The 21,729-nt window shown below is 50.2% G+C and overlaps 1 protein-coding gene, 1 non-coding gene and 1 pseudogene across 2 annotated transcripts; 2 read left to right on the top strand and 1 right to left on the bottom strand.

Annotated features, from left to right (window-relative positions):
- Nucleotides 1-86: 86 nt before the first annotated feature.
- On the top strand, nt 87-405 carry LOC121455714 (annotated as a pseudogene).
- Nucleotides 406-10,901: 10,496 nt separating this feature from the next.
- On the bottom strand, nt 10,902-11,030 carry LOC121456028. Its single transcript, XR_005975580.1, has one exon.
- Nucleotides 11,031-13,839: 2,809 nt separating this feature from the next.
- Dcaf15 (DDB1 and CUL4 associated factor 15) lies at nt 13,840-21,725 on the top strand. The gene is made up of 13 exons (XM_041663426.1): nt 13,840-13,971; nt 15,511-15,608; nt 15,693-15,828; nt 16,344-16,450; nt 16,544-16,683; nt 16,769-16,939; nt 19,414-19,848; nt 19,936-20,027; nt 20,118-20,246; nt 20,325-20,410; nt 20,579-20,683; nt 20,941-21,056; nt 21,279-21,725. Exons 1-13 carry the CDS (start codon nt 13,840-13,842, stop codon nt 21,332-21,334), a joined length of 1,803 nt encoding a protein of 600 aa, XP_041519360.1. The 3' UTR covers nt 21,335-21,725.
- The last annotated feature ends 4 nt before the right edge of the window (nt 21,726-21,729 follow it).

The following is a 21,729-nucleotide window of genomic DNA, read 5'->3' as shown; positions in this document are numbered from 1 at the left end:
ACCATCGCACCCAGCTCAAAATAAATATACACTAAAAAAGTTTATAAAAGTTTGTTCTTTCAGATCGCTCTCCATTCGCCGCTACTATGTCTGCGCTGACGGCGGCTGGCACCTTTTGGTCTGTCGCCTGGGAGACTGCCTGCTTGGGGCTGCCGAGCACAGGTGGCTGGAGACAGTGGAGTCCGTCATGCTGGCGGTGGGGTGCATATTCTGCCCACAGGGAATTTCTCCAGCTTACCGGGAAACAGGTGATCCAGGGGGAGTTCTTCAGCTCACTCATGTGGTTCTGGATTCTCTGGTGCTTTTGGCGTGACTCAGACGCTGTGCTGGGCCACTTTTCATATCTAGATTCTTCATAGTGGAAAGATGAAGAACTGGGGGGTCCCTCCTGATGATGAGGCCTGAAAGTATAAACTCAATTCTGTACAAGAGCAAGGTGAGAAGTTTCAAGAAATTACAGCCTTCATATTTAAAGTTGTAAATTAAAGTGGTTTGCCAAGTTAAAAAAAAAAGTTTCTTCTTTCATAGGACTGGGGTGCAGTTCAGCAGAAATCCTGCTTAGCATGCAGGGGGATTTGTTCCATCCCCAGAACCATAGAATAGAGTGTACCCTTTATGACGTTACGATAGTATTGAACACACCTAACACTGGGCTCTTGGACTGGTTGCTCGGCTGACTGAGACAGGGTCACACTGTGGAGTCCATACTGGCGTGTAACTCCTGATCCTCCTGGCCCAGTCTGAGGACTGACACACATCATAGCCACACAATAGAGTCTTCTCGATTTTTAAATACTGTGTCCCAGTGAGAAGAGCTGAGGGCTGGGAGAACCGGGTTCCAGGTAGATTGGTTATAGTGAGGATCCACCTCCAGGCTCACAGATGGCCAGGAGGGTCAAATGACCTCCTTGGGGTCCTGTTTATCCAGGCGCTGACCAAGTCCATTTCATTGCTACCACAGAACACCAGAGGCTGGGTCATTTCTAGAGTAAGAGATCCTGGATGCTGAAAGTCTAAGACCAGGCAGTTCATCTGCAGGGCTTTGAGTGAGAGCCTTGTGTCACGTTAAGTTCTGGTGGATGGCAGAAGGACAACAGAAAAGGGAGGTTGGATACCCAAGGTAGCTTGACAGTTCTTATGAGTAAAACAGTCATGACAATAACCCCTTTCTCCTTACAAACCTCTTAAAGTTCCCAACAGCTCAGCACTGATTCTGGAGACCAAGCATGCATGTGTGCACATGTGTCGTCGTGTGTATATACATTTGTGTGAGTATGTGTGTAGTTTGAACGAGAGTGGTCCTTTTAGGCTCTATGTTTGACTCTTTGGTCCTCAGTTGGTGGAACTGTTTGGGAAGGGTTAGGAGGTGTGACCTTTTTGGAGGAGGTGTGTCACTGAGGTGGGCTTTGAGATTCCAAGATGCTCAGTGCCCTCTGACTCCTGTTTGTGGATTGAGACGTGAGCTCTCAGCTGCTGCTCCAGCTGCTGCCACTATGTCCTGCTCTGCCTCTTACAAACTCTAACTAGAACTGTAAGCACAACTCAGCTCTTTCTTTTATAAGCTGCCTTGGTCATGGTGTCTTATCACACCAATTGCAAAGAAACTGAGAGAGTATACATGTGTGTAGGAGTTCATGTGTGTCCATGTGTGTAGGAGTAAGAAGTGAAGCCCAGAGTGAATGTTTGTTCTTTGACAAGGTGCCATGAACCTTGTTCATGCCTCAGAGCCATGGGAGTGGCAAAACCTTTCCCTGGTGAGAATGGGAGAGACAGCAAATCCTTCCTCTGCTCCGAGTGCCGACGCTGAGAGTTTACGTGGAAAACATCCACTGTGGTTTTCTTCCCCAGATGTTGACAACCTGAAGACTTCTTCCCTACGGAGCCTGCTTCTGCTAATGTTAGCCAACTCTGCCTTCTTGTTCAACCTCATATAATAACCCCACCTCCTGGTTTATCTGTTCCTAATAACATGCTGAGCTTCTAGAGTACTACTTCATCTGAGAGCCCAGACCACTTTACATCACTTTTTTCTCTCTTCATGTCTCTGTCTCTTCATTCCCTTGCCACCCCAGAGGTCAATACCTGGAGTCGTGCAGGCATGGTTCATGCATGCATGCATGCATGTGTGCACGCATTGTGTGCATATGGATATGTATGTGTATATGTGTATGTATGTGGTTATGCATGTGTATGGTTATGCATGTGTATGGGTATATGTGTGAGTATGCATGTATATGTGTATGTGTGTGTATGTGTGTATGCATGCATGTGTGTATGTGAGGTATATGCATGTGTATTGGGATGCATGGAGAGGTATACATAAGTGTGCATGTAGAGGCTCATTCACCTCAACTGTTGTTTCCCAGGTCTCATCATTGGCTTGGAGCTCATTGATTATGCTAGGCTGGCTGACCAGGCAGCCCCAGGGACCCATCTATCTCTGCCTCCCAAGTTCTAGGCTGGCAGATTTAAATGACCACACCTGGTGGTTTGAGGACTGAACTCAGGTCTTTGTCTTTGTATTACACGGGCTTTGACTACTGAGCCACCCCAAGCATTGAGTCACAAGCCATGTTCCAAGATCCACAAAAGGGTTTGGGAGTGGTGTGCTAGAACACAGGAGAATACACCAGAACACATGCAGTGTCCAAGTGCTGCAGCTGCAGCAATCTCTGCTGACATACGCGGGGTGCATCTTCTTGATAACTAGGAGACATTTGTAGTTCGGATGTTTCCGAGAGGACAGTTGATGCTGTGTACTGACTGGCGAAGAGCGCATCTAAAGAAGGCTGATTGAGCTGGGCATGGAGGCACACGCCTTTAACCCCAGCACTGGAGGCAGAGCAGGCGGATCTCTGAGTCCGTGGTCAGCCTGGTCTACAGAGCGAGTCCCAGGACAGCCAGGGCTACACAGAGAATCCCTGTCTCAAACAAACCGAAAACCAAACCAAACAACAGCAACCAGAAAAGAAGGCTGACTGTGTCAAGCATGCATGAGAAGTGAAGAAGCATGCAGGGAACGACTCAGACCATTTTACAGGCGGGGATGTGGACAGCTCCTGCAGTGCACAGAGGGCCCCATTGCAGTGCACAGAGGGCCCCATTGCAGTGCACAGAGGGCCCCATTGCAGTGCACAGAGGGCCCCATTGCAGTGCACAGTGGATGGGTTGTGACTCAATACCCAGTGGGTTAGATGTGCTCAATGCGCTGTCTACTCAATTAGCTTCAATTTATGATAGATTTATCTGGACGCAAACCTAAAAGCAAGGTAAATTACTCACATGAGTGTGTGTGTGTGTGTGTGTGTGTGTGTGCAAGTGTGTGTACGTGTGTGTGAACAGACAGCAGCCACAGCGGTTCTGAGGACCCAGCCGTCTCACGCTCTCCAGGCACGTGCTTTATCACTGAGGCACACCCTAGTCCCCTGTGGCTCTTTTATACTGTGCTTAGGTTGTTACACACCAGTGGTCTTCAGTATACAAAGAGCAGGTTCAGTTCCTGCCTCCAGGTTTCTGCCTAGAGTTCCTGCCCCGACTTCTCTTTCAGTGACGGGATGTGACCAGAGAGTTGAAAGATGAAATAAACCCTTTCTTCCTCAAGTTACGTTTGGTAGTGTTGTTTATCACAGCAACAGAAAAACCAAAGACAATGACTAATCAGAAATACATGTAGCAACATGTACTTGCAATTAGCATTGAGAACTGTGGCAGTCTTGTGGGACTAAGCCCTTAGCTGGTGGGATATGGTGCTACACCCAAGCAGAGTGTATCATAAGCTAGCTGTGGACATGAACTTGGACTGCAGGGAGCCCAGTAGCTTAGTGTGTACTCTACATCAACTACGCTAGAATTTATACTTTAAGAGCACATGTGCTAATTTTTTGTGGGATTGTTTTGCTTTTCTGAGACAGGGTTTCACTGTGTGACAACCCTGGCTATCCTAGAACTCACTTTGTAGACCAGGCTGACCTCACACTCGCAGAGATCTGCCTGACTCTGCCTCCCAAGTGCTGGGATTAAAAGTGTGTGCCGTCACTGCTTGGCTGCTAAAAATTTGTTAATGTTTAAAATTACATGCTGTTAATTTATTGTGTGTGCACATGTGTACACATTCTTGCAAGATGCTTATGTGAAGGTCAGAAAAACGTAAGCAATCAGGCCTCTCCCACCATCACACGGGGCCTGCAGATCCAGCTCAGGTCATTGGGCTCTGGACAGGCGCTTTTACCAATAGTTACTATCTCACTGGCAGGTGATGGTCTCCATGGGCAACTCTAAGATAATAGAAATATAATCTTTTTTTTTTTTTGAGACAATGTCTCACTATGTAGCCTTGGCTGTCCTAGAACTAGCTCTGTAGACCAGGCTGGCCTCGAATGCTCAGAGATCCATTTGCTTTCTGAGTGCTGGGTTTAAAGTAGTGCCCCCACTACTGTATTTACATGGATGAGTGTGCACATGTGTGTGGAAACTAGAGGACACTCTCAGGTACCATTTCTCAGGAACCACCCACCTTATTTTTTAAACAGGTCTTGCTGTGGGACATGGAACTCAGAAACTAGGTTAGACCGACTGGTCAGTGAGCCCCAGCATCCTAGAATGTACCTATCTGTGCCTTTCCAGGGCTGGGCTGATGAAGTGTACCCCTGTACCTAACTTTGTTTTGTTTGGTTTTTTTTTTAAATATTTATTTATTTATTTATTTATTTATTTTGTATACAATATTCTGTCTGTATGCCTGAAGGCCAGAAGAGGGCGCCAGACCTCTTTACAGATGGTTGTGAGCCACCATGTGGTTGCTGGGAATTGAACTCAGGACCTTTGGAAGAGCAGGCAATGCTCTTAACCACTCCCCCTTGTTTGGTTTTTTCTAGACAGGTTTTTTTTTTTTAAAGTATTTATTTGTTTGTTTATTATGTATGCAATATTCTGTCTGTATGCCTGAAGGCCAGAGGAGGGCGCCAGACCTCTTTACAGATGGTTGTGAGCCACCATGTGGTTGCTGGGAATTGAACTCAGGACCTTTGGAAGAGCAGGCAATGCTCTTAACCACTGAGCCATCTCTCCAGCCCCCCTTGTTTGGTTTTTTGAGATAGGGTTTCCCTGTGTAGCCCTGGCTGTCCTGGAACTCACTACACAGACCAGACTGGCACTATCAATGTCTGTATCTATCTTTCTTCCTTCCTTCCTTCCTTCCTTCCTTCCTTCCTTCCTTCCTTTCTTTTTTTGACATGGTTTCATTAAGAATATCTGGCTGGCCTGGGGATTTGCTATGTAGACTAAGCTGTCCTCAAACGCATCAAATGCATCGAGATCCGCCTGCCACTACCTCCTGTGGAACTCACAGAGATCCGCCTGCCTCTACCTCCTGAGGAACTCGCAGAGATCCGCCTGCCTCTACCTCCTGTGGAACTCGCAGAGATCCGCCTACCTCTACCTCCTGTGGAACTCGCAGAGATCCGCCTGCCTCTACCTCCCAAGTGCTGGGATTAAAGGCATGTGCCACCATGCCTGGCTCCCACCTGCCTTTTTTTTTAACACATGAATTCTGAGGATCAAACTCAGTTTCTCACATTTAAGTGACAGTCTACCGACTGAATCCCGTCAAGCTCAATATTAGTTGTTAACTTGACTCGGTCTGAGATCAACTAAGAGGCCCCTGGGTGTGTCTGTGAAGGCATTTCCAGGAAGGGTTGAGGGGGACTCACACACCAGAGAAGAAAACCTCACAGGCTGTCCTGTAACCTCCACACAGGTGCCATACACAAGCATGCACATGAACACACAAATAAATGTCATAAACATTTTTATAAAGAAGCCTGTGTTGCCAGCTCCCCAGAGGCAGCATACCTTGTACTGGTGAATTATCACTGCTGTGTGAGCTCACAGAGGAGCTGGCCTTAGAAGCGAGGCTGCCACCCTTAATTCAGGCCCAAATACTTCTGTGTTAAGTGTCCTCGAAGACTCCTTGTCTAGGGATGGGCTGCCCTCTTCCCCAAGCTGGTGTTTGCAAGGAAAGAACAGCAAAACAACCCAGGTGAAAAGGCCACGTCCTCGGGAGCAGCTGGCAGGTGAAGCACTTGCCGCAGTGCCGACTGCCCTGCCGTTCACACTGTTCACCCCACAATCCAGAAGTGCCAAGTGAGAGAGAGCTCAGTTCAGTGGAGAGAAGCTCAGCCGGAACCCCATCTGAGGTAAAATAAGGTCAGAAAGATCAGACTTACTTCCTTTTGTTTGTTTGGTTTTTGTTTTGTTTTTCAAGACAGGGTGTTAGATTTCCAAGCACGGAACTTGCTGCTTGGATCAGAATGACCTGGAGAAATAGCTGATACAATAGGTCCTGGCCCTTACTCACCTGAGCACCACAGCTTACACCTTAATAACCTAGCACACAGAAGCTTAGAACACATGCCTTTGAGAAGAAAAGGCTAACGGCCATGTATGACTCTGTAAAAACTTTCTGGCTTGCTCACCCAGTCTCCGGCTTTAGAGTATAAAGTGAGAATGCTCACTGGTCCTGGGCCCACGGTTTTCAGGAGCTGTCCTAGCTTTGGTCCATTAGTGACATCTCTCCTCTTCCACTCTCAATGATATTGGGATGTTTATTCCAAAAAGATTCCCGCAACACATCCATCCATCCACCCACCTATCCACCCATCCATCCATCCACCCATTCATCCACACACCCACCCACCCACTGATCCACCAATCCATCCATCTATCCATCCATTCATCCATCCATCCATTGATCTACCCACCATCCACCAATCCATCCATCCATCCATCCATCCACCCACTCAACCATCCGTCCATCCACCCATCCACCAATACATGCATACATACATACATCCACCCACCCATCCATCCATTAATACATACATACATACATATACCCACCCATCCATCCATCAATGCATACATACATACATCCACCCACCCATCTACCAATCCATCCATCCACCCATCCACCAATACATGCATACATACATACATACATACACTCACCCATCCACCAATATATACATACATACATACATACACCCACCCATCCACCAATACATACATACATACATACATACACCCATCCACCAATATATACATACATACATACATACACCTACCCATCCACCAATACATGCATACATACATACATACATACATACACCCACCCATCCACCAATATATACATACATACATACATACATACACCCATCCATCCATCCACCCATCTACCTGGCTATCATCTGTGTATCTATCATCACACTAACATCACTTGCTATTTATTATTTCACTATGAGTTGTTATATACTTAATGAACTCACTCATACAAAGGCCATAGCCAGATGCCCTTGGAAGCTAGAATTGCCTGGTAAGTTAACCTCTGGGTTGTTTTTCTCTTGTTATATACATTTCTATTTGCAATATAGTGTGTGTACGTGTGTGTGTGTGTGTGTGTGTGTGTGTGTGTGTGTGCCATAGCGTGGGCTTGTGAAACTTGGAGGGAAATTTGTAGGAGTCAGTTCTTTTCTCTCATCATGTTGGTTCCAGAGGTCAAATGTAGGTTGTTAGCAGGCTTGGTGGCAAGCACTTTTACCCAGTGGGGCACATCAAAGGCTCTAAAAGTGGTTTTCTTTTCTTTAGACAGAGTCTAAAGGCTATTGTAGTCCTGGCTGTCCTGGGACTCACTATGTAGACCAGGCTGGCCTTGAACTCACAGAAATCCACCTGTCTTTGCTGGGATTAAAGGCATGCACCACCATGCCCCACAGTCCTCAAGGTCTTATTTGGAAACCAGTTTATTTTATCTAAAATTTGCAAAGATGTTGAAAGGCATTCTTGTGCTGAACTCAGGGGGAGCCACCTGTAATCACAACGCTCAGAAGGCTGAGACAGAGGATGACTGTGAATTTGAGTCTCAAGAAGGAGAGGGAGGAGATTAGAGATTTTTTTTGTGGTATGTGCGGTAGATGCATGTATGCACACGCGGAGGATGCTGTCAGTGTATAAATACCAGCCCAAAGCCCAAGGACCCAGGCATCAAAGTAAGACCGAGCATTTAGCACCCCAGGAAGCTGTTTGTGGAGAGGCTGCCTGGCATTGAGGTTCTGGCAGCAGCAAGACCAGCTGGAAGCTGGCAGTGCCGTAACACACTTGCAGTCTAGATATATCGGAAGTAGAGTCTGGAGGATCAGAAGTTCAAAGCCAGCTTTGTCCTCACAGTGATTTAGAGTTCAGCCTGAGATCCATAAGATTCTGTCTCAAAACAAAACAAAACAAAAAACCCAAAACCAAGTAGTTCATGGCGGCCAATGCCTGTAATCCCAGCACTTGGAAGTGGGTGGAAGCAGAAGAATTCAAATTCACCATCAAAAACCCAAAACAAAAACAAGGCTTGGAGAGCTCAGCTGGAGGGGGTGGGGTTGTGGCAGTGTGGGGAGCAGGGGAAGCCTCTGTGACCTTCATTGGCAGCAGAGTGAGGAGCTTCAGGAGGCAAAAAGGCAGCTCAGCACACAACTCAGTAGCCACTGTTGGCTCAAACTTCGGGAGTCCGACCCTGAGTGGTTTATTTAAGCACAGCAACATCTACTGAAAATTACTTGTGATGTCTAACTCAGTCTCTCATGCACAGCAAAACATGCCTAAATCTCTTTGAGGAGCAAAGGAAGCTACATCCAGAACAGATGTGACTACAAGTCTCTGTAACATGTGATGCCTTCCATAAAGACAGGTTTCACAGACTGACTGAGAAGTGTATGAGAAGGGTATGGTGCTGGGAAGTCTCCAGTCACACAGACTGTGCACAGGTCACCAGGCCTTCTGGATGGAAAACAGGCTTTTTATTCCTTCCCTTGAAGGAGCAACCCTGTCCCTATAAGTGCGTATCTGTGAGCACCAAGGCCTCTGTGCCTCCTACAGACCCCTATCATTTGGGTTAGAAAGATGGGCGTATGAACAGATCCCTCCGGTTGTTAATTTAAGTGTACAGTGTTCTGCCTGCATGTATACCTGAAGGCCAGAAGAGGGCGCCATATCTCATTACAGATGGTTATGAGCCACCATGTGGTTGCTGGGAATTGAATTCAGGACCTCTGGGAGAGTAGCCAGTGCTCTTAACCTCTGAGCCATCTTTTCTGCCCCACCCCCACACATGGTTGTTTTAAGTAAAAGCCGGAGGCTCATCCCTGAGCAGAATCCACACACCTCTCAAGGCTGCCCATGGTGGTTTGCTGGGGAGTTGCACAGGAGAGACCCACAGCATCCCTTTCCAGCAGAGACGGCGGCTACAGCTCAAGCTGGTTACCATTGTATAGTATGCCAAGTCTGTAGTCACCCAGTTTCCTCTGTCAGTGTCATGTACGACCATGGAGCCTTTACCACTTCCAGAATTGTTGGTAACCGTGGGACCACATTCACTGAGCCACAGATTACTTAAATTTCATCAGTTTTCCCTTCTCTGGTCCAGGATTCCACCCAGAAAAGTCGCATTTGCTTGCTGACAATCTACATAATTTCACTCAGTTTTACGTCCTGACACCCTGGAAGTTCATTGTTCCCTGTGATGGGGCACACAGAGACCTGAACCCAACTCTGGGAGTCACTTTACTCCGTCTTCTGTGGGTGCTTTGCAGATTAAACTCAGGTCACCGTAGTTGGCCCCAGATACCTTCACCCCCTGAGATGGGGTGTGGATATATTGCACGGTTGGCTTTTCCCTCTCTGATGCTAGGATTGGAAAACACTCTAGGCCTTCCTTTCCTAACATGGGTTCTGGGGACTCAGACTCAGTCCTCATGCTCAAACTTGTTGCTTAGACCTGATTTTTTAAATTTTAATTAATTATTTTGAGACAGGGTTTCTCGATGTAGCGCTGGCTGCCTGGAACTCATTCTGTAGATCAGGCTGGCCTCGAACTCAGAGATCTGCCTGTCTCTGCCTCTGGAGTTCTGATATTAAATGTGTATGCCACCATTGTCTGGCTGTTTTTATTTATTCATATATAATTTTTTTTTTTTTTTTTTTTTGTTTTTCGAGACAGGGTTTCTCTGTGGCTTTGGAGCCTGTCCTGGAACTAGCTCTGTAGACCAGGCTGGTCTCGAACTCACAGAGATATAAATATTTTTTATTTATTTAATTTATTTATTATGTATACAATATTCTGTCTGTGTGTATGCCTGCAGGCCAGAAGAGGGCACCAGACCTCTTTACAGATGGTTGTGAGCCACCATGTGGTTGCTGGGAATTGAACTCAGGACCTTTGGAAGAGCAGGCAATGCTCTTAACCACTGAGCCATCTCTCCAGCCCCTATAAATATTTTTATCTGGAGATATTCTTCTTTTTTCTCTCTTTTTCCCCTCGGTTGCAAGTAGCTCTGGCTGGTCTTGACTCGCTACAGGACCACGAGTGACCCAGAACTCACAATCCTCTTCCCTCCACTGCCTGAGGACTGGGACCGTAAGTGTGTGCCCCCTTGCTCAGCTTGCTATTTTCCTTCAGGGTGTCTCTCTGTAATTCAACCCAGGATCTAACTCGAGGCAATCTTCTTGTTTTGGCTTCTTTTTAAAATAAAAAGAAAACGACTTAATTTTAATTACCTCTATGTGTATGTGGGGATGTACTGTGAGTGTAGGTACCCTCAGAGGCTAGAAGAGGGCAATGGATTTCCCCGGAGCTGGGTTTCCAGGCAGCGTGAGCCTCCTGACATGGGTACTGAGAACCGCTCAGTTCCTCTGTAAGAGCAGCAAACAGCCAGCAAACTGTCTCCCTGCAGCTATTTTAATTTCTTAAATGCTGGGATTACGGTCCTATGCTACCATACCCAGCCTCTGCTCATAGTTGATTTATTATTTCTTTGCTCTTCAATTGATGTGTAACTTAAAAAGAGCACTAAGATAATGCTGGAAAATGCTGGCTCGTAACTCAACCAACCCTCTGGTTTCCTCCAATCAGGGCTGCCTTCTCCATCCCTTTGCCTAGGAGGAGGGCTCAGCAAAGGCCTGCTCTTTCAGACTCAGACTCCTTGGTCCTCAGTTATTTTATTATAGGATGTTCTTGAAATGATGTGTTCTCAGGGTTAGATTGAGGTTATCAGATTAGGGTAAATGTTCTCAGAAGCCAAGAGTAGTGGCTTTACCTGTCATTCTAGCACTGAAGAGGCAAAGGCAGGAAGGAAGGCCCAGAGTTGAAGGCCAGCATTACATAACAAGACCATTTCTCAAGGAAAGAAAAGGAAAGAAAACAAAAGGGAAGAAAAGAAAAGAAGAAAAGGGGCTTGGGCATGGTGGCACACAGCTTTAACCCCAGCATTTGGGAGGTAGAGGCAGGTGTGAGTTCAAGATCAACCTGGTCTACACAGACAGTTCCAGAGCAGCCAAGGCTACATGGTTGAAACCCTCAAAATAAGGTGGGGTGTTTGTCATACAAGCCTTCCAAATGAATTCAATACAGGGAATTGGCCAGGCATGGTAGCAAACATTTTCATTCCTAGCACTCAGGAGGCAGAGACAGGAGGATCTCTGTGAGTTTCAGGCCAGCCTGGGCTACATAGTGAGTTCTACATAGCTAGAGCTATGTAGAGGGACCCTGCTTTTAAAAACATAAACAAACAAAGACTTAGGAATCTAAAGTAGGATAAGACCAAGTCATGAACGTTACCCTCTGACCTCCACAGAGTGCCATGATGTCCTTGCACACATACACACACATCAACGGTAACAAATGAAATAAGAAGAAAGAAAAAAAGGAAAAAAAAGTATTTTTCCTCAGACCCATCACAGGTCTCTGGATCACAGCTGGTGGCTTTGACCTTGGCCTCTTGGTTAAGGAACTTTCCACCAGGCCACTTTTCTTCTACTTTCCCTTTTATTTGTCCATTTGTTTAATTATTTATTTTGTGGCAAGTTCTCACAACATAACTCTGGTAGGCCTGGGACTCTCTCTGTAGACCAGACTGACCTGGAACTCCCAGAGATCACCCTGCCTCTGCTTCTCTAGGACTGGAGTTAAACGCAGGCAGCACCATGGATAGTTTCACTCTCTTGTAAAGACACTATTCTAATCCCTAAACCAAGGAGGAGGTAAGCCTCCCCTCCTGGAGGGAGGCGAGACTGTAGTACAAAGCTCCAGGGATGAATACAGAAGGTTGGCAAAGCCCACTAAAGTTTCATTCCCAGCCTTAGCATCCTTGAGTGGGTCTTGCCTCCTGGCTGAAATCATAAACTTCAGGCTCGGTGGGTCTGGAGAGATGGCTCAGCGGTTAAGAGCATTGCCTGCTCTTCCAAAGGTCCTGAGTTCAATTCCCAGCAACCACATGGTGGCTCACAACCATTTGTAATGAGGTCTGGTGCCCTCTTCTGGCCTTCAGGCATATGCACAGAAAGAATATAATAAATAAATAAATATTTAAAAAAAAAAAAAACTTCAGGCTCGGTGAAAGACTCAAGAGGTGGGGGGGGGGGCGGTCTCCTGAGTTTGAGGACAGCTTCATCTACATAGAAAGTTCCAGGCCAGCCAAGACTATACAGTGAGATCCTGCCAAAAAAAAAAAAAAAAAAAGGAAAGAAAAGAAAAAATCCCACCCCCAAATTAAGGTGGTCTCTGCATACACACTCATGGGTAAAGCACGCCTGCACATGTGTGAACACACGTGCCCCTTCCCTCCTGATAATTCCTGCCTTGGCCTCATCAGCCTACGACTCAGCTGACGTGAGGCTGTGGGTCTACACATGCAAGGTTATGTCGGCTCCTCACGCTGGAGGGCTTTTAGTGAGGACTCTGGGCTTTGCACTAAGATGAAATCACCTAAGGACAGTATTTCAGCACATCTCCATCAATAATCAATACCTCACTCCGGTTTAGTCGCAGTCTTGAAGCTCCCCAGAAGCCCTTGTCTTTGCTCCTACACTGCATAAATCTGTTTTCGAATTGTTTTTCTCCCCTTACCTGGAATTCAAGGACAGATGCTCATTTCCTTGTTTATGACCTGTCCAGCTCGTTGGGTTCTGAATAAACCCTATGGTGTATGTTGGCTCGTCTGCCGCTGTAATAAGAACAGCCAGCAGCCTCAGAACACAAGTGCCGTGTATTCAGGAGAGCTCGTTTTATGTCTGTTTCATGTGTAAAATAAAGGACCGTTGCAGAGACTGAGTGGATGCACGCAAAACTTGTGCACGAAGCAGTCGTGTCCAGTAATGTTTATTACTATCATTATCAATATGGTAGGCTTAACAGAGCTTCCCCAAGGATGTGCAAACACAGAACCATGCCATGCAGAGCATTTTTTTTTAAAACAGCCTGATATGTGACCGATGCTATCACTACCACTGTCGTCTGGAAGATGATATAATAGCAGCCATTATTTTTTTTTTCCCACCGTCGTTTCCTGGTCTCCTTGGCCGCCCAAGGATGCTTCTTAGGCCTCTGCCCTCCCGGCTTGAGCCAGAGCCAGAGTGAGGATTCAGGTCCTGTGGACCACTGGTTCCCATCGCCCCGCCCACAGGCCTGTACTGCTGTGGTCTCCACGGAAACCCACTCAGAGGCGGGTCAACGTCACGCCTGACAGGAATCTTCGCCTATTCAGTTAAAGTTTTCTGGCCGAGGAGCATCAGAATGGCTTCTGAGTGGTTTATCCTTAATGAAGGGCGGGGATAAGGCGGGAGCTGTTACCACCTCTACCAACCAAAAGCCGAGATAGCTTTGATGGACAGGCGTAGCGGGAAGAGGCCAGGAACGCCGGTTGTCACCCAACCGGCTGGCCGCTGTGAGGAAGAAAGGCCAATCAGAAAGCGGAGGGGGCGGGGCCAAGGGACCGGTTGCTCCGGAAGTGGAGGGAGGGGGTGAAAATGGCGCCCAGCTCGAAATCGGAGCGGAACAGCGGGGCCGGGAGCGGCGGCGGCGGCCCTGGGGGAGCCGGGGGGAAGCGGGCGGCGGGGCGGCGGCGGGAACACGTCCTCAAGCAGCTGGAGCGGGTCAAGGTGAGGCTTGGAGCCTGAGGCGAGCGCGCCCGGTGGTGAGGAGGAGGGGACGCGGGAGGCGACCGAGGGAGGGCGGCGCGGCGGGGTGGGGGGCGGGGCCGGGAGGGGGCTGGGCGGGCCGGGCGGTGGGGATGAGGAGGGGATGGCGGGGTTGCGGCTGGTGCCGAGGCGCGGTCTGGGGTGGCGAAGGTTGGTGACATGGATGGAGCAGACTGGGCGGGTCACCTGCAGGGGGCCTTGGATGAAGGCGGCCGGGCCAGAGCATCGGGGAAGGGGCTCTGGTGGAGGAGGCCGGGGCGAATCATGGAGGAAGCATTGGGGATGGAGGCGGCTGGGCGGGATACTGTAGAGGCCGCCCGAGGAATCTGGAGGAAGGGAAGCTCTGCCCCTTACTGGAGCTTGCCGCCCCACTCCCCAGCCCCCTTGCCGAGGTTCCTGCTGCCGGCTCTGGGCGTCCAGTGCCTGGTGCCCCCTCTGTCCCAGCTCTGACCATCTCGGAGTTCGTGCACCTGGGTCTGCCTCGCTCATTGATTGGAGGAGTGTTTCCAGGGTAGTGGAAGCCCCTTGATCAGGGCTCTGTCTCCCTCACCAGAGTCGGGCACCTGGAAGGGCAGGAATGGGAATATCCTGTTAAGTGGGCAGCAATGGAACAAGACTGTCTACGTGCACTAGAAGTTAGGAGCCGGGTGAGGGCAAAACCGTGCCTCCACCTTTTTAACTGGTGCTCCCTAGGCAGGACTCAGCCTGGGCGCTCCCTGGGCAAGGGTTATATCCTTTCTGGAAGACTTGGCCGACAGAAAACCATTCCCTTTGTGGGTTGAGATGAACTGAGGGCAGGGCGCCAGCCCTTCCCTTGTAGCTCTTTTCCCACTAGATGGCTATCTTCTTGAAGGCAGGCCAAAATAGCTCCCCCGTGGTCAGCTCATGTCTGTCAGTTTCCTCAAATCCTTCCTTGGCGATGTTTTAGGGTGTGACAGTTGGCAGTTAGTTAAGAAAAGGATTTGGTTAATAATGGATTGGAGACAGTTTGGGAATACTGGGTGCTTTAGGCTCAGGGACCAGTGAGATGGCTCCGTGTCATATGATGACAATGACGTGGGTGATCCCCTGGACTCCCATGGTGAAAGGAGATAGCACAGTCCTGCAGATTGTCCTCACCTCTACACGTGGGTTGTAGCTTGCACGATAAATACATGTGAAAAAGAGAAATGGGTCCCCGTGTGGGCTGAGAACAGGCAAATGGCCCTACATCCTGGTCTCTACTCTTTCATTTCAGCTTTCAGGAAGGAGCCAGGTGGCCCAGGGAGGGGATTTTTCCACAGGGAGGGGATGTTGGGCTTAGGCTGGGAGGGCTTTGGATCCACAGGGTAGGACTGGGGTGCAGAAGGAGTCCTCCGTGGGGGGAGGGTGCTTTGTATGGTCACGTGGCCTTTGTGTCTCCCTCTGCCCCAGCAGTGGACTGTGGAGGCTGCCCAGCCTGCCTCTGGTAAGGAGGTAGGGAGCCACTTGACTGACGAGCTCTGGCTGTCTCTTCCCCAGATCAGTGGTCAGCTTTCACCTCGGCTTTTCCGGAAGCTGCCCCCCAGGGTCTGCGTGTCCCTCAAGAGCATCGTAGATGAGGATTTTCTCTATGCAGGGTGAGGTTGTGGTCAGGCTGGGGGGCGGCAGGTTGGGCCGCAAGCTTACCCTCATCTGCCCCCCATGCCCGTTCTGCCCCACAGCCATATCTTCCTGGGATTTTCCAAGTGTGGCCGCTACGTCCTCTCCTACACCAGCAGCAGCGGGGATGACGACTTCTCCTTCTACATGTACCACCTCTACTGGTGGGAGTTCAACGTCCACAGCAAGCTCAAGCTGGTAGGACTAGGCCTTCCCTTTCAGGAGGCCCTGCCCTGGGCTGGCCCTTCAGACAGCAAGGTCTCAGCAGCTCCTGCATCATTCAGCCTGTCTCCTGTGTATGATATGGCAGTGATGTACCAGTGGGGTGACCCTTGTGGAATTGCTGACTTTGCAGTTAAACTGATCATTTCATTTGGCTCAAGGAACATGTATAGCCTCTGACACCCTTGGCCTGGGTCAGGATGCAGGCAAATTTCTTACAGCTACACAGGTTGATGCAGTGGCATAAGCATTATCCTTGACACCTGCCCCTTATTACTTCAGTTTCTGTTGCATGTGGGCTTCGTTACCTAGAGGGAGCAGGGAGGTAATATATTCAGTCAGGTTCTCTGCAGCTGGCAGGGATCTCTTGGCCCAGGTCTCCCTGGGCCACTTGTGAAGGGAATTCTTTTGTAGCCTGGTTCTGGTGTAGATCTTCCTTCCATCCCTGTCTATCCCTGCTTAACCTCACACTGACTGAGCGTGCCGCTCAGGTCCGGCAGGTGCGGCTCTTCCAGGATGAGGAGATCTACAGTGACCTGTACCTGACTGTGTGTGAGTGGCCTAGCGACGCTTCCAAGGTCATCGTGTTCGGTTTCAAGTGAGACTGGGGGCAGGCAGGGTGGCTGCGGGGCAGGCAGGGTGGGCTGGTAGCCCCTAGATAGGCTTCAGGCTGAGGGTGTGCCACCCCTAGCACCCGCTCAGCCAATGGGATGCTCATGAATATGATGATGATGAGTGATGAGAACCATCGTGACATCTACATCAGCACTGTGGCTGTGCCGCCTCGGGGTCGCTGTGCTGCCTGCCAGGATGCCAGTCGTGCCCACCCAGGTGAGGTGTCGGGCCCTGGAGGGGTACGTGGCCGCTGGACCCCTGCCAGGGCATCAAGTGAACTATATAGTGTGTCTTGCTGCAGGGGACCCGAGCGCACAGTGTCTGCGGCATGGCTTCATGCTGCACACCAAGTACCAGGTGGTGTACCCTTTTCCCACCTTCCAACCCGCCTTCCAACTCAAGAAGGATCAGGTGGTGCTGCTCAACACCAGCTACTCGCTGGTGGCCTGCGCTGTCTCTGTCCACTCAGCAGGTAGGCCCATTTCTATTCACAGGGTGGACCAGGAGACCTGGCTGAGAGGGCTCCAGAGCTGGGAGGTGGGGAAGCTGGTGCCATCACCTCAGTACTGTGCACTAGAACTTTCCAAGGGGCTGACATGTTCAGTGACTGCCTGAGTGTAGTCTGTGAGCCCAGGAGCTGCTTCAGCAGTAGTGGGGCTAGAAGTTTTGCTCTGGGCAGGTAGCCTGCTGCTGTTAGGATGCACTGCTGTGGCAGCTCCGCTTGGAGACCTTGAGCACATACATGCAGCGCTGTGTTCCTTCCCGGCATGATGGAGTGCGCTTCAGCTGCTGTGCTCTGAGGACAGGGAGATGTCCTAAGCAGTGCTCCCTTGGGCAGTTTGAGTGAGAGACCATGTTCATACAGTGTTGGTGAGAGTGAGAGACCATGTTCATACAGTGTTGGTGAGAGTGAGAGACCATGTTCATACAGTGTTGGTGAGAGTGAGAGACCATGTTCATACAGTGTTGGTGGTCTGACATCAGGTAGTGCTCCGAGGCCTCCATAGCCAGTGGTGCCTTCCCTGCAGCCTTGGTGTCAGGGAATGCCAGTAACAAATGGCGTGGTGCCTCTTGTTAGACAATGTCTGTGTAGCCCAGGCTGTCCTGGAAGGAACTCACCATATAGACCAGGCTGGCCTCAGACTCACAAAGATCCCTGCCTCTGCCTACTGAGTGCTAGAATTAAAGGTGTGTATTACCACACCTGGGTCTTGTGGTATGTTCTCTATTTCTTTTTTAATTTTTAAGTTGCATTTTATTTATTTACTTTTTTTTGTTTTTTGAGTCAGAGTTTCTCTATATAACGGCCCTGACTATCCTGGAACTAGCTTTGTAAACCAGGCCTCGAACTCACAGAGTTCTGCCTGCCTCTGCCTCCTGAGTGCTATGATTAAAAGCGTGTGCCACCATGCCTAGTGCATTTTAACTTTCTCTTACTTAAAAAATTTTTGTGTGTCTCTGTGCATGAGTGTGTACACATGCATATGTCATGTACATCAGGATAACTTTCAAGAGTTGATTCTCTTCTGCCATGTGGGTTCAGGAATTTGAACCCAGGTCCGCATACCTAGTGGTAGGTACCTTGACCTGCTAAGCCATTTCTCCATGTCTTGACAGAGTGGCATAATAGGCAGTGGTATGATGTCACTGTCTGGCAGGAATAGAGTGAGGGTCCGTGAGTCTGAGCCCACAGTTCTGCCCTGCTGACTCCCCTGAGAAAGGCTGAATTCTCCAGGTGTGTGTTCAGGTCCATATCAGGGAGCCAGGGGCCTCCTGATGCCTTCCTTTTTTTTTTTTTTTTTTTTTTTGGTTTTTTCGAGACAGGGTTTCTCTGTGGCTTTGGAGCCTGTCCTGGAACTAGCTCTGTAGACCAGGCTGGCCTCGAACTCACAGAGATCCGCCTGCCTCTGCCTCCCGAGTGCTGGGATTAAAGGCGTGAGCCACCACCGCCCGGCGATGCCTTCCTTTTTTGTGGTAGAACGGGGCCAGTCAGTGTCCAGTGGGACACCAAAGAAAGGACATGGCATCCATGTAACACAGCTGGACACAGACACAGAAGAGAGATCGATAGCTGTGTATGGCTTTTGGGATAAACTGATGACATGTTTTGATCTGGGGAGGACTCAAGACCATTCTCATTAAAATGACTGTCCTGGGGCAGGGGAAGGGCAAGGCAGAGGAAAGTGCATGTGACCAGCCTGGCCAGCAGAGGATGGGACACTCAGTCCTCAGACTCAGCCCTGCCCTGGACACCTCTGCCATTCTGGGAGAGAGACATAACCCTTACCAATGTTTTGCCACCTGACTGTTGGCCATGAGCTTCCCACACAAGGCTGAAGGCAGGACTGAAGACTCTTAGCCTGGAGATCAGTATTAGCTTTGTCCCTAACTGGTGTTCAGCATATAAGTGTATGCCAAGCCATTTTCAATACCTTCTTTCCTGAAAGTGTCCCACCATGGCCTGTTAGGTAGTAGCCTCTCCGAGGGGCATGGTGCTGCTTAGAGGGAGAGGCATGGCACTCCTCTGCTGACCCCCACTCCTGTGGCCTGTCTGCCTGTGCTGATCTGGTCGCATAGTGAGAATTCACCTAGGTGACTCTTGCTGGTCCTCACTGTGATCTGCACCCCAAGGGCATCTCATTTGCAGTGTCCTTTCTGAGTAGCACAACACTTGTTCAGAGGTGAGGTTTGAGGCTGCAGGTGGCTCAGCGGGGGAGTGAAGGCTCTGGGTTCTAGCCCAGCATATTCTTTAAACGTCTTGAATTCATGCATGTCTTTGTGTTCAGAGTATGTGTGGTTTCTGAACTCCAGAGTTTAACACTGATTTCAGGACAGGAAAGGTTCCAGGGGGCTCTTTCAGGGGGGTTTCTAATAACCCAGGTTTGAGGTAGGCCAGAGTAACCTTGAACTGTGATGACACATTCCTTCACGCTTTGCTTCTTGCAGATGACAGCAGTTTCTGCCAAATCCTGTACGACCACACAGCTTTGCCCCCAGCTCCACCCAGCTCCCCAGGACCTTGGAGCCCTGAGGCAGCCCCTGCCTTCCCCAGCCCTGGCCTTGAGGTGGTCCCAGCTCGGCCCTCTGGAGCTCCTGAGCCCTCACCAGCTATTGCCAAGGCCAAGGAGTTTGTGGCTGACATCTTCCGCAGGGCCAAAGAGGCCAAGGGTGGTACCTTGGAGGAAGCTCGGCTGCCCTCAGGCCTGGGGCCCTCAAGTAGCCGCTGCCGCCCATCCTCAGAGCCACCAGCCCCAAGTGGGGAAGTGGTACCCAGGGACAGTCCTCCTGCTTCAGAGGCGTCTGCCCCCGAGCCTGGCTACATCAACTACACCAAGTTGCACTATGTGTTGCGGTCTGGGGAAGGGACAGAACCTGAGGATGGTGAGGGGGTTTCCTGGGACAGGCTCTGGGATGGGGCAGTCCCAGGAGGACCCTTGGCCTGCTCCTACCCTCTTCCTGCCTCCCCAGAGTTTGAGGATGACAAGATCTCCCTGCCCTTTGTGGTGACTGACCTCCGTGGCCGCAATTTACGGCCCATGCGAGAGCGGACAGACATGCAGGTGGGTAGCCATGGTGTAGGCCATAGGTGACCCGGTATCTGTGGGGTGGTTGGCACTACCTACCCCTGGCTCTCTGACGTCTGTCACCAGGGCCAGTACCTGACAGTGGAGCAGCTCACATTGGACTTTGAGTATGTCATCAACGAGGTCATCCGCCACGATGCCACCTGGGGTCACCAGTTCTGCTCTTTCAGTGACTATGATATAGTCATCCTGGAGGTGAGACTAGGGCACAGCAGGAGGCTGGGGTGTTCCCACTGTCTGATCTCATCTATAACTGTCACTGCCTGCTCCCAGGTCTGCCCAGAAACCAACCAGGTCCTGATCAACATTGGCCTGCTGCTCCTAGCCTTCCCAGCCCCCACTGAGGAGGGCCAGCTCCGGTAAGTGGCAGGGCCCTTGGCTAACTCTCACATGGTGGTCATACACAGACCCTCAGGACAGGGGTAAAGGGTGAGCAGACAAGACCTGGATGCCCATCCTGGCACTGGTGCATTGGCAAGCCAGTGCAGGACGTCACTGGCCCATCCTCTTGTCCTCCACCACCACAGACCAAAGACCTATCACACCAGCCTAAAGGTGGCCTGGGACCTCAGCACGGGCATCTTTGAGACAGTCAGCGTGGGTGACCTAACCGAGGTCAAAGGGCAGACCAGGTGAGGCAGGACAAGAGTGGGTTGCCAGGGAGGCTTGGCTGGTTGGCAGGAAAGGATCCTCTTCAGCCGGGCGGTGGTGGCGCATGCCTTTAATCCCAGCACTCGGGAGGCAGAAGCAGACGGATCTCTGTGAGTTCGAGACCAACCTGGTCTACAAGAGCTAGTTCCAGGACAGGCTCCAAAACCACAGAGAAACCCTGTCTCGAAAAAAAAAAAAGAAAGAAAGGCTCCTTTTCACTCATTTCCCTGGCTCCCAGTGGCAGTGTCTGGAGCTCCTACCGAAAGAGCTGTGTGGACATGGTCATGAAATGGCTGGTGCCGGAGAGCAGCGGCCGCTATGTGAACAGGATGACGAACGAGGCGCTGCATAAAGGTAGGGATTGGGCACTACTCTTGTCTTTCCCTGGATTTGAGGGCATGCTGGACGTGCCAGGGGTGTCATAGACAGAGTGCCATCCAGCTGGGGGCTTACTCAGGGTATAACCATAGCTGGAAAAGGGAGCCTGTTTTGGGACTTTCTGGGTCCAGTTAGGCCATGGAGGTTTTCTGCAGGGCTGGACAAGTGGATCATGGTTCTGTGTGTCCTCCTCTGCAGGGTGCTCACTGAAGGTTCTGGCAGACAGTGAGCGGTACACGTGGATTGTGCTGTGAGGGCTGACTGCCCTGGACCCTGACTCCAACTACCTCCGCGGGCCCGGGAGAGGACTGCCTTCCTGGGCTGGCCCTAAAGGGGCCACAATTGGCACTAGTGTTAGGTTGCGGGATGGGACTGGTACAGCAGCCTTTGGTGGCCCCGAGAGTCTGGATGTGTCTTTATTTATGCCTATTTAAGTTGGGAAAGGGCAGAGGGAGGGGCCTCTTAGGCCTGGCCTGCCCCAGCAAAGCCCGGTCCAGCTTCCTGTGCTCTGGCCCCTTTCCTTGGCTGCAGGTGTAGCCCCTTAGGGAGGCCCAGTGGTTCCAGCCTCCCTCCCTTACCTGGGGTGGGAACCCTGTGGCCACTTGGCCTTGTTCTTCATGTACTAAATAAATGCTTTATTTCTGAGCCT

Source organism: Microtus oregoni, unplaced genomic scaffold, assembly GCF_018167655.1.
Source record: "Microtus oregoni isolate MIOR12 unplaced genomic scaffold, Mior012 000014F_ref0000157, whole genome shotgun sequence".
Lineage (NCBI taxonomy): Eukaryota > Metazoa > Chordata > Mammalia > Rodentia > Cricetidae > Microtus > Microtus oregoni.
The sequence above is the reverse complement of the archived record's forward strand: the minus strand, read 5'-3'. Positions and strand labels throughout refer to the sequence as shown.

What these genes read in the sequence shown, in the direction of transcription:
- Dcaf15 (XM_041663426.1), top strand. Translation starts at nt 13,840, where the DNA reads ATGGCGCCCAGCTCGAAATCGGAGCGGAACAGCGGGGCCGGGAGCGGC. An exon ending in GAGGTCAAAGGGCAGACCAG is followed by an intron (nt 20,684 to 20,940) that starts GTGAGGCAGGAC and finishes CCTGGCTCCCAG; the next exon opens with TGGCAGTGTCTGGAGCTCCT. An exon ending in GAACGAGGCGCTGCATAAAG is followed by an intron (nt 21,057 to 21,278) that starts GTAGGGATTGGG and finishes CCTCCTCTGCAG; the next exon opens with GGTGCTCACTGAAGGTTCTG.